General features: G+C 43.3%; 1 protein-coding gene across 1 annotated transcript in view; it reads right to left on the bottom strand.

The window, feature by feature from the left end:
* Positions 1 to 11,620, bottom strand: part of LOC101859916 (cytochrome P450 3A9) — a gene marked incomplete in the record, with an annotated part of 15,015 nt that extends 3,395 nt beyond the window's left edge. Inside the window, 3 exon segments of the mRNA XM_005093616.2 lie at positions 1,842 to 2,026; positions 2,381 to 3,302; positions 11,564 to 11,620. Coding sequence (XP_005093673.2) covers positions 1,842 to 2,026; positions 2,381 to 3,302; positions 11,564 to 11,593 — 1,137 coding nt within the window.
* Positions 11,621 to 12,746: the final 1,126 nt, after the last annotated feature.

Here is a 12,746-nt window from a genome sequence, read left to right as displayed (position 1 = left end):
TGGGTGTTTTTTATTTATTTTTATTTTGGGGGTATGTTTGGGGGTGTGTTTGGGGGTATGTTTGGGGGTATGTTTGGGGGTGTTTATGTATGTTTTTGTACATGGGGTTTTATGTACAAGTTTGTTCTGTTTTTGTACAAGGGAGATCTGAGAAGGGGAGTTCAGTGTTTTTGTACAAGGGAGATCTGAGAAGTTCAGTGGGTTTTTTTGCTAAGAGGTTTTTGTTGGTAGTTTTTGTTTTTAACTCTGGTAAGTTCTTTTGTTGTTCTGTTCTGAATTGAATTGTGGAAAGTGTTGTAAAATCCCCCCCCCCTACTCCATCTTCCCCTACGCTTACCCTCACACTCCTCCCCTCCCCCTCCCCCTTCTCTCACATTCACTCACACAGTATCTCAGGCTTAGGGGCCACATGATCCAAGTCCTCTCTTAGACACGCCTTCCCTCCTCACTTCCTCCTCGTTTCTTCCTCTCTCTCTGTCTCTCTGTCTCTCTCTCTGTCTCTCTCTCTCTCTCTCTCTCTCTCTCTCTCTCTCTCTCTCACACACACACACACCCACCCACACACACACACACACACCCTCACCCACCTCCTTTGATATACATGTATTTCTGTATAATACCTCCATAAAACGCAAAATCGGAAAGAAAAATTCCTTCCCTTCGGGCCCTAGTTTGAAACAAAACTATTGAAATTTTGGTTCCATAGACTTAAACCTAGGCTAGGCTTTAACCTTTACGACACCATACCGCCAGACGAAGAAAGCAAAGCGGGGGGGGGGGGGGGGGGGGGGGGTAGAGGTGCGACTTTGGATGGTAGACCCATCCACGAGAGCCCTGAGCGGTGCAGATGGTCAGGGTAGAGTGGGTGTGAAATCACCAGTCGTGGTTAAATGAACAGGAGGAGTGGAATTGGCTGACTGTAATTTTTACACTGGTGGGGCTAAGGGTTGAGTCAAAGGAGATGTCCAATCGTTTCTGTTTCTATTGGTCAAACAGTGATCCTATGAGAGAAAAAAAAAATGAAAGTGAAGAAAAGAGCTTGGATTGCTTAACATTATCAAACTAGTTAACACGGTTTAACGCCCTCGTCCATTTGGTCTGAATAATTTACAACCCTTCAACCGTCATGCTAGAGCATGGTCTCGTATTCGTGTCTCGTTACGTTCGCACACGCTCCCTGTTCCTTGAACCAACGTATTGTGTTCAGAGAGGCCTGCCATCGTTAAGTATGTAAGCAAAGAATGGTCCGGCCGGCGGCCGGTCCAACATCCCGCTCAGTGCGGTAGTGAGCCTTTTTTTACTGGAGAGGCGAAAAATGTTTTTACATTATTATTATTCGGTCCCAATCACATGTGCTAAGCCACCAAGGGCCAAGGTGATTTTATCGGCCTGCAAGAGGTCAGGGGGGGGGGGGGAGTCCACCGGGGAGAGAAAGACATGGGTTATTCTCAACCGGGGTGAGAATAAAGGTGACCTTTGACCACTGTTTGTTGGCCGGACAAGCGACCCTTGATCACATATCAGCTGGACCCGTGAACCCCCCCTCCCCCCTCTCCCCGTAAATTTCCCTGTCTGTGACAGAACATGTCTTTTTTTAAATTTCTGGCTCCCTTGCAATGCCATCTAAGAATCCGTCTTCAACAGGCTCGACTGTATTTGATCTTTTTCAGTGAGGCCAGTTCAACTCCCATGTACACGTTCACGCACAAAAGAAATAGTGGGTTAACGTTGATGGGTTTTTTTTTATTATTATTGTGGGAAATAAGTATTTACACTAACGAGCACCATAGCTCCATATCACTATAACAAGAAGTAAAATTACGTATCAATTAATACTAAACCTGTTCTGTATACTTGAGGTTGGTCAGATCCTCGTATTCAGGTTCTGTCCGTCCATCGAGTACAGTATCGATCTCCTGGATGACCTTGTCTTGGATATCCTGATTTTGAGCCAACAGGTAGAGGAGCGAGCGCAGAGTGCTGGACGTCGTTTCATAAGCAGCGAGGATCAGCAAAACGGAATTAGCTGAAAACGTGAAAAATATGGCCACATTCAAATAAGTCAATATACAATAATGAATATGTTACGATGTTCTCCTTTTTGAGGAAATGAAGACTATTTTGTCCTCAACCGTTCATAATGAATCTTGCGGATTATCGTTTTCTGTTCTTAAATATCCATGACTTCAATGAGGAACAAGCAGCTTTCCCGAAACTTTTCTCGATAGAGAAAGAAGTTTAACAGCAAGTGAAAAACTCTTTATGAGGTGCCATTTGTTCTATGAGATTTAGGGATAGCTGTCTATTCAGAGACTAGAGTGGAATAAAAACAACAGCAACAACAAACAACAACAAACACGTAAACAAACAATATAATTACCCACAATCTCTTTTGTAGTCAAACATTTTTCGTTGGGGCCAGCAACAGCGCGCGGGGTCTCTGAATGAAGAAGCAGATCCAACATGTCATTTACTTTCTCTGACTTCTGCTCACGTTTTGTCTCTATAGCGTTATTGGCAAGCTCAGAGAAATAGGCATCTGCTTTTGGATTAATCCAGTCAGCGTTCTCGAAGAAATGCAGGCCAATCTTTGAGATGAATGGAAAATACAGGCCAATGAGTCTAAAAAACTGTTGTGACGTAGAGCCCAAACTTAAAAATTTGTTAATGTTGTCAAAGAACTCGTTGTCAACATCTGAAACAGCCTCAGCTTTCAACCCGAAGCCAGATTTAGCGATGACGTCGCTGGTGTATTTGGCCATGAACTTTTTCAGTGGGACGAGCTCTCCTTTAGCTTTGATTCTTTTGATTAAATTCACGAGAGTGGCAGCGCTGTTGTTTGCGTGATACATCGTAATTTTCAGCTTTCCTCCAGTGAACATTAGTGACATGACGTGACGAGTTCTCCGCCAGTCTGAACCACCGTAGAAGAAGAGACTACGAAGAGCTGTTGTTTTTGTGGAAAGCGAGGGGGAAGCCCTGTTGACAAAATTGTCGAAATCTTTTACAAAGATGTGATACAAGAGTTTTGTATCCGTGGTCACCAGCGCAGGCCTACGGCTGATGATGGATTGAAGTCCATACGTTCGCCCATACTCTGATTCCCATTTATCAAAAGCTTGTTCCATGCCATTTCTCAACTCTGGGATGTGCAATAGAAAGGGCCATGGCTTTGGTCCAGGCACACCAAGCTGCTCCCAAACATTGAAAAACCCATTGCAGTACCAGTAGAAGACGACTAGTAGCAGACAGACGAACAGTAGAAAGTCTGATAGTCCTCCAAGCAGTGAAAAGTTCATCGTCTGAAAGGAAAAACAGACGTGAGGTAGTACAAGTCTGCAACTGTATACCTTGATCCCTTGTATAATAATAATATTACAGTGAGTGTTCTTACACAAATGTTCGGATTGTGATCTTATGAAAGACTCTTGAATACAGTCGAATAGATATTCCTCAGCTTTCAAGCCGCCGTGAGTATTATGATAAAGATACAAAGTAAATGTGCCATCTTCTACTCCCAGTAAGTTATGTTCGTTTTGAAATTAGTTGTATGCAAAAGCAAAAGAATGAATGTCAAACGGTAGCGGGAGCATTCGAAGGAAGGAACTGACAAAGGGGTTTCCATTTCATTTTCTTTTACGGACTTGTTATTGAACCCCATTCTGTACTCAGCACAAATCACTCGACGGCTACTGCGACTATTTATCTAAATATCAGGTGGCAAAATACACTGGTATTCCGTTTTGAGTCAAAGAAGTATTATGTTTGTAAAACGACTCCAGTTTGCTTTTCAATTTACCTTCATACAAATAGAACACGTAGTTTTTTGTATTAGCTGTTTGGTGCGTTCAAGGTTTTGCAGTGTATGTTTATTTCTCTGTCAGTGTGATTTGTTAACCTTTCGAAAAAAGAGAAGAGAAGACGGAAATCAGAGCTTCACAGCCTATGAACATTTATACAGCAGACGTAACCTCGAACAAAGTTGTTCGTGGACTTTTGACATCCAGCCATAGCCTACTGTTTGATAAATGTTTCTTTTTCAATTGTAAAACGAAATTAGAAAAAAATAACAACCTTATAGATGTGACAATGTCACCTAATACTTAGATTAGAATATGTTACTCGGAATGGTGCCGCTATCGTTATAAGTAGGCTACGAAGTCTGATAGCATAATTTTCATAGTCGTGCACTCTAACCGAATGCTGATGACCGGATTTAGGTCATGCCAAAGGGGACAGTGTAGGCCTAATCATGTTATCGAATGAACAAGCGACTTTCGCGAACTGTTAAAAGAGTTATTATTTGACAGCTATGTGAGGTTATCACACTGGTGTAAATGTACCACAAAGAAATGATTTCTGTGAAATCCGGTAAACGTTTGCATTATACATGTATAAGACACTTCTTTACGGCTGGTTGGTTACTTTTGTTGTTTGCTTGTCGCTGTTCGTTTCGTTGTTGTTTGTTTCGGGTTTTTTAAAGTGTTTTTTTTTAATGGGCAGAGGGAGGGGTACAGTTTAACGCCCGGCCCGACAAGACAATATTAGGTCATTTCAAAAGCGATCGTCTTTTTTATACACTTGAGAAAGTACTTGGGCCACAGACTGACATGAAAGAGAGGTGAATAGAAGACACAGTGAGTAGGGAGTAGGCTAAAGCTACGGTACTATCCTTACGCAGGAGAGGTGAGCCATGTTTAAGTGTAAGGCTGGAATCCGCGACAGGTTTGTTGCTCTCGTCCTTGCACTAATAATACTATTTTTCCCCATGGCTCATTTTCCTTGCAGAAAACCAAGCGCCCCTTCCTCTTAATGACTTTAGTGGATGCTCTCGTGGTCTAGAAGTTATGGTGTTTGCCTCTCATTCAAGAAGTCCCGGGTTCGAATCCGGACAGCGACGGAAAATGTTCTTCTCTAAAATGTTCTCCTTTCACATCCTTTCCTGCTCTGTAACCATATTCTGTCGTCTGCTTTCGTCTCCACTTTCTGCTCCCCCCCCCCCCCCCCTTTGCCTCCTTCTCTGAGTTTTTTACTCTTACTACAGGTTTTCTACTACTACTCCAGGGTTTCTTCTAACTACTGTCTTTAATCCACACCCATAATCTTATGGTAGGTAAGATGTAACACCTAGCCTTCTCGGAGAAGGGCGAAAGATCTCGACGGTCCCGTGTGCAAGTTGGGCTCTTAAAAAATCTCTTTGTTTTCCAAAATCGATAAGAGTAGGCTCTTTTACCGTCATCCGGGAAAAATTCAAAATTTCCTACCAACTGGCCACACTGCAAGCAGAGCGCAGCAGTGAAAATTAATACATGTATAAGAGGGGGAGTTAGAGAACAGAAAAGAGAAAGAAAGAGAAAAAGAGAGAGGGAGAAAGAGAAAGGGAGAGGGAATGAAAGATATATAGAAAGAAAGAACGAAAGAAAGAAAGAGAGAGAGAGGGGGGAGAGAGAGGGAGGGAGAGAGAGAGAGAGAGAGAGAGAGAGAGAGAGAGAGAGAGAGAGAGAGAGAGAGAGAGAGAGAGAGAGTGAGAGGGGACGAGAGAAAGATAGAGAGATGAATGAGTGTACACAAAGGGAATGTTTTAGAGAACAATGGATAGGTATATCAAGTGTGCGTTCTCATGTGTTTCCTGCGTGCAGACGTGAGTAAAGTTTCAAGCTTTGCGAGCTGAGATAAATAAACCCGACATAATGGGGCTCTAAAACGCTGGAAATTTACTTCCTTCTTCATGACATTCAGTGACAATAACAATAACAAGAAAGGAAAAAGAAAGTACGTGACAGCTCAGAAAAGGTAGATGAAAAGCAAAGCAAACTATAGTAGAGATTTGCCAGAACGTCGGGTTGTGAACTGAGCTCAGACGAATTAGATCTAAAGTTTATTTACAAACGCTTTATATAGACCTGTGCGCATTAATAATAAAACTACATTCGTTTAACTGGACTACTTTAGAACGCAGGTGTCGTGTAGCTATGCCAAAGTCGCTGCACTATGAATTTAATTTGTACCCTAAACTCTTATGACACCCAAGGCGTTACATGATCTCTTCTCAATTATCTAACAACATAATTATACCTGCCGACCCCATCGTTAGCCCCAACGTTCCCTTCGCCAATCCTTTCCATCTCTCTCTCTATCTCTCTCTCTCTCTCTCTCTCTCTCACACATACACACACACACACACACACACACACACACACACACACACACACAACACACATTCAAACACAACCCTGGCAGAGAGTGATACAACGTCTAAGAAGAAGAAAAAAAAAGAAATACATGTACTTCATAAAAATTCTTGCTTACTCTGGAATCGAACACGGGTCTTCTACATGAGACAACGAAATGCCTACCGCTACACCACAGACACAGGTTGTTTGTTGTGAAGTATAACATATTACGTTATATGTGTGTATGAGTGTATATATTTGTGTGTGTGCGTGTGTGTATGTATGTGTGTGTGTGTGTGTGTGTGTGTGTGTGTGTGTGTGTGTGTGTGTGTGTGTGTGTGTGTGTGCGTGCGTATGCGTGTGTACGTGTGTTTCGTTACGTGTTTAAAACTCTTTGTATTTCAAAATCTAGATGTTATCGTTGATTTGCTTTAAACACGCTGAGGATTCTATGATTATTATTATGTTCCTATTTCCCATTCACCACAACAGGATAAAGCATGAGAGAAAATTAATAAGAAATTTTAAAAAGAAATGAGATGCCTCTCCCTCGTACATTAGTGGGGCCGCTTAGCAAACCTATTGTGCATTTTGTGATACAAGCACCAAACTTGGCACAAATGTACATTAACTTATTGAAATCATTTTCAGATATTGGGCCACTCGGATTTCTCTCTTAATGGCCGCCATATTGGATTTCAACATGGCCGCCATTTGAAATCTACATTTGCGATTATCTCTGGGTCAAATGCTGCTACTGACTTCATTTTGGTTTCTAAATGTATGTTTTTGGGGTCAAGAAATCCAATGGTAGCAATCTGCATTGCGTATTTTTACTAATGGGCCGCCATATTGGATTTCAAAATGGCTGCTTTACATTGCATGGCTGCTTCTCGATCTACCTTCGTCGTTATCTTATCGCCGTCACATGTTTGGAGAAGCCAAGCCCTTCACAGTGTGCCCTGGATGATGCCAAGAAGAATCTGTTGCAACCGTTGCTGCTTGCCTTAGTCAGCATGATCCTAGAGAGACCCAGCATCAAGGGGCAGATGGCAGACACTAACCCTGCAGCAATTACCGCAGCCTAGATACTGAAGTTCAACTGCGTAAAACACAAGCGAACACGTGGCACCACATCATCCTCTTGTGTCAGGCACAGTGTTGCACAGGAGACCCCACTTCCATCATGCATTGGGATGATGTTGCATGCTCATACACACAAGAAGGAACTGGTCGACAGACTGTCACACCTTGGCCTGAGTACCTCTTATGGTAGAGTGCTCCAGCTCTCAGCAGAGATGGGCAACCATATCTGCTAACAACTTCACAGAGAACAAGTGGTCTGACCTCCAAAAGTGCGTGGCAAAGAGTTCACAATTGCCGCTGTAGATAACATAGATCACAATCCTAGTGCAAAGACATCAAAAGACTCCTTCCAAGGTGCCGCTATCTCCCTCGTACAACATCCTTCTTACACTGGTGAAGGAGTAAATCCGAACATATTCGTTACAGGAGAATCTGGGGATGCACGGTCCAAGACTGTTGCTCTTTTGCCGCACTATTATACTGATGTACCCTCTGTCACTAGTAGCATTAAGATGTCGTCTGTCCCAGCTGCTGGAGTTGCGTCATTGACCAGAGGAGACTTCAAACAGTAGACTGATGGAGAATAACATTGGTTAGGAAATGCAAAACACGCTCTGGGAGACAACACTGGTACAGTGGACAATAAAAACACATCTTGGGCTGCATTTCATGCCAGTCGACACCCACCAGAGGGTAGAGTCATCTGCCCCACGTTGCTGCTTCCACTCTTCCTGGAAAGTGCCCACACTGTGGCAATGATCAGGCATTCAATGGACGTTGTGAAGAAAGCTGTAGAACATCTGAATCCTGGGCAGACACCAGTGGTCACCTTGGATCATCCACTGTTTGCTTTGGCCAAGCAGATACAGTGGAAGTGGCCAGAGAGTTATAGTGAAGACCATATAGTGGTGATGTTTGGTGGTCTCACATAGAGATGGCAGTACTGAAAACACTGGGGGACTGGCTGCAAGGGAGTGGTTGGGTGGCAAGCACTTGTGCAAGCCGAGATTGTGACAGCAAGGACAGCACACTCATTCCTGCAAGCATCTCATGTCTTGCGCACAAGAAGAGCACATCAAGTGGCTACAGCAGCATTGTACATCCTGCAACACCATGCCTACTACCACTACTGTCTGGGAGAAACCAAGGATGCAGAGGACATTCCTGCGTTTGAAGACTGGTGACTCCAGAGACGAGACAACATCTCCCAGTTTCGCTACTGGGCAGCTGTGATGGAACAAAAACTGTTGGTTCTAGTGTACGTGCGTTCTCTCTGGCAGGGATCATTGATGATGCACCTCGATGCTCTGACAGAGCTGGTCACCTGGTTCCAAGCACTAGATCATACCCACTATGCTAGGTGGATACCAGTGCACCTGAAGAACATCGCTGAACTCACTACCAAACACCCAGACGTAGCAAGGAAATTCAGTGAAGGCCATTTCACAGTTGAGAAAACACAGAGGGTGTTCTCTTTAATCCCGATTGACCAGGCACATGAGCAGAATAATGCCTGCATCAAAGGAAACGGTGGCGCAGTTGGGCTAACTGACAATCCTAGTGCCCTTCGTCGCTGGATGGTTTCAAGACCAGAAATTGCAAGCAGCAGACACACGTCATCATGATCAGACGCCAAGTGTACATGCCTCATTTGTGAAAGATGTTCGCTGTCTCGTCGGTATCATAAAGGAGATGGGCAACCCATTCGAGGAGGAGAGTCAGGATCTAAGCATACTGGACACAAAGGACATCGCAGGTCATTCTGCCGTGGAGACCGTGATGAAAATCAAGAGGATTGGACAAGAGCAGCCCGAGGCTTTCACCAGAGAGTGTCTGTTTGACAGAACAAAGGCAGTGGACGACCCCATTCCTCGTGACAAGCTGAAGGTATTCAGCACTTCCACTCCAAGAAATAAGAGTAAATGTCAGGAACAGTTCGTCTCTATAAAAAATGACCGTGAACTCGTTGCACGCCTGTACATTGGCTGGCAGATGAGGGATGGAAACCTTGAGGAGTTCTTTCGTCACAAGAACCAGGCATGTCCTCATGCAGTGTCTGCTGGTGGAAACCTCTTCACGTGTACTAAGAATGATCTCACAACAGGCTTTGAAAAAACCGTCGACGCCAAGACAGAGACTCCTGTCACTAGCTGTATAGTTCTTGATGGAGCAGCCATCGCCCAGATTGGCTGCATTAAATTAAAGACATTTGGAGAGTATGCTCCAAAGATCTTCATCCCATATGGCAAGAAGACTGCGTGGGCAGTCTGGACGGTACTGCCAGAACTCACTAAGGCGCTGCTGCTGGTGTCCTCTGCACCACGTGACATACCAAACGATGCAATATCCATCATCAAGAGGTTCGTGATCCTGTTGTATGATCGAACCAGCAAATGCACGGACAATGACACGGCCAGGAGGAAACTCTTCGCAAGGAAGAACGATATGCTGCTGATCCCTCCAACGTAGGCAGCTTTAGAGGAACATGTCACGAAGGGAGTGTATTGAGGTGGAAATGTGTGGGGTCAGATACTTTTGCCAGCACCAGAGTTCCCTCCACAAAACAACTATGGTTGGTCAATGGCTGGAGGACAGTACACACCATACTAGACCAGGCTACCCGAGGCAGCTCACAGCTGCAATGAGCTGGTTTCTTGCAAGTGCCATTTATTGAGTGTGAAGCTCTACAAATGCAAGAAGACTGCCCTCTGTGTGTGTGAAGGGGACTGCACATAACGATGAGTCCACAACATACTTGTACTTGTGGCAGTGCTGAACTTGTTAACATGACACTGTTTATGTACATGCATCCTCAGTACCGATATCTACCTAGCCTCAGATACCAGACCATTGAAGAATGTCAGTATACACCTAGCCTCAGATATTTGAGCATCTGGCATGTCAGAATTGTACCCCCGATATTTACAGACTTAAGACTTTTACACCCATTTAACATGTTTTCAAAATTGAGTCGATAGTGCCGTAAAACACACGCTCAATCAATCAAACAACATGCTTTCATATAATCATTCCTTTCAAAGTATCTAGTTCAATCTATTATTTTCCTAGACCATTTTGTTAAACAGAGTGTGAAAGACAACATTACTTTGAAATTGGTGCCATTGGATTGTGCATTGAATTGTGAATTGGATAAATTTGTGCATTAGAATTTTAGATTTGTGTCTTTGATTTAGATTTGTGCATTAGATTGTGCATTGAATTGTGAAATTGGTATCATAGAATTCCTTGCCCCCCCCCCAAAAAAAAAACAACAACATACATTTAGACACCAAAATGAAGTCAATAGCAGCATTTGCACCAGAGATACTCGTAAATGTAGATTTCAAATGGCGGCCATTTTGAAATCCAATTGGGCGGCCCATTAGTAAAAATACGCAATGCAGATTGTTACCATTGGATTCCTTGCCCCCCAAAACATACATTTAGAAACCAAAATGAAGTCAATAGCAGCATTTGACCCAGAGATAATCGCAAATGTAGATTTCAAATGGCGGCCATTTTGAAATCCAATATGGCGGCCATAAAGAGAAAAATCCGAGTGGCCCAATATCTAAAAATGTTTGCTATATATTAATGTACATCTGTGCCAAATTTGGTGCTTGTATCACAAAATGCACAATCCTTTTAAATTTTTGGGCTAAACACTACGTGTATTATTCTGATAATGTTTTCACTGTACCCTCTTTTTATTCAGATATCAGTGGAAGAATCTGCAGTCAGATGTTCAGGTGCACCCATTTCTTTCTTGCTTTTTTTCTGTTGAGTCTCCTCATCGACCAGGACAAATAACGCCAATCATTTCCTATCCATGGGCAACTGAGTGAAACTGATTTGAAAATATGATGCCACATGATGTTGCATTGCACCGACCGCTCCGCTCTGCTTGCAGTGTGGCCTCCCAATGTTAACGCCTCAAACAGCTCCGCTCTGCTGTGCCCGCTCTGCTCGCAGTGTGGCAAGAGCCTTATGCAGTTACGATCGCTGTAAAACACTAACAGTTACTATCAGCAAAAAAAAAGAAGAAATATATTTACACGAAAGAGAGCTGGATAGAAGACACGGTGAGTACGGAGGAAAGCTACCATCTTAACGCAAGAGAGGTCAGCCATTTTTAAGTCTAAGGCTGGAATCCGCGACAGGTTTATTGTTCTCGTCCTTGCACTAATCCTTGCGAACATCATAAAACACTTACCAGAATAAAAAGATTAAACAAAACCCAAAGCTTTATTACAAAATCTCTCGATTTCGTGTAAGGAAAAAATAATATTATTCTTTTACTTTACCTCAATATATGCCTTCAACGGCGCTGACATCAATCGTTAAATCTTGCTGGAGCACTGACGCGAGAGCTCAGCGGCAAGTGCTATTATAATAATATAATGATAACCTGTCTCGTTCCAGGCCCATGCACAAGTATACAGCGATCGTTTGCTTACTTACTTTTTTTTAATTGACCTGTAACAACTCTGCATTAGCTTGGCTTAAATTTATCACCCCCCCCCATCATTTTTCTCCTGTGAAAGCGAATCACAACTTCTGTTAAACTTAAACCTTGTGCCTGCTCCGCTGGTCTTACTTACTCGTTAAAAGATGTCGCCTGGCTTTTCTGTATCCAGGTATAAACAACGTGTGAGAAACTAAGATAGTAATAATCCTTAGAATGACTAATAAAATAGAGGCATGGGTGCAAAGAATGCCCTGTGATTATAAAGAAGAATGAACAGAAATAGGATTACGTTGTTTTAGTAACTGGGTGTGAGGGCAAATGCAACTGAATTTCTTTTCTTTTCCGCGCTTCGGTCCCAATTGCTTTCACTACCAGTATTTAAGCCTAGAGGGTACCATTATAATAATTATGCTGCCGGTACAGCTACCCCCCCCCCCCCGTGGCCTAGAGGTTAACGTGTTCGCCTCTCATTCAATTGGTCCCGGGTTCGAGTCCGGACAGTGACGGGGATTTTTCTTTTCTAAAATTGTCTCCTTTCACCCCCTTTCTTGCTCTAGCAATGTTCTGTTGTATGCTTTCAGCTCCAATTTCTGCCCCCACCCCTCACCTCCTTTTCCCCCCGCCTCTGGGCTCCTGAATCTTTCTGTAGCCTGTCTACTGCTACTCCATGGCTTCTTCTTGCTGCTGTCTTTCAGCCGCGCCACTGATGTAGAAAAATACAATACATGTACTACAGACTTCAACATAAGTTAAGGACCACCTTGACAGACAGCGAAGAAAAGACAGCAAGAAATGTTTCAAAATGTTTTACTCTGAAAGTGTTCATGGGTTACCAATGCATTTTGCAAAGCTTCCTAAAAGGGCCAAACCACCACGTGCAGCACGGAAATCCTCGGTTAATTTTAGCCAAAGCTGCTTTTTTATCGACTTGTGTGCGACACCACAGACATTCCTCAGTTAAAATTTCTGGTGCATGTCATAAAACTGTCTCGAACTGTGCTGACTTTGGTGGCAATGTA

Source organism: Aplysia californica, unplaced genomic scaffold, assembly GCF_000002075.1.
Source record: "Aplysia californica isolate F4 #8 unplaced genomic scaffold, AplCal3.0 scaffold00066, whole genome shotgun sequence".
Classification (NCBI taxonomy): domain Eukaryota; kingdom Metazoa; phylum Mollusca; class Gastropoda; order Aplysiida; family Aplysiidae; genus Aplysia; species Aplysia californica.
This window is presented reverse-complemented; position numbering and strand designations above follow the sequence as displayed.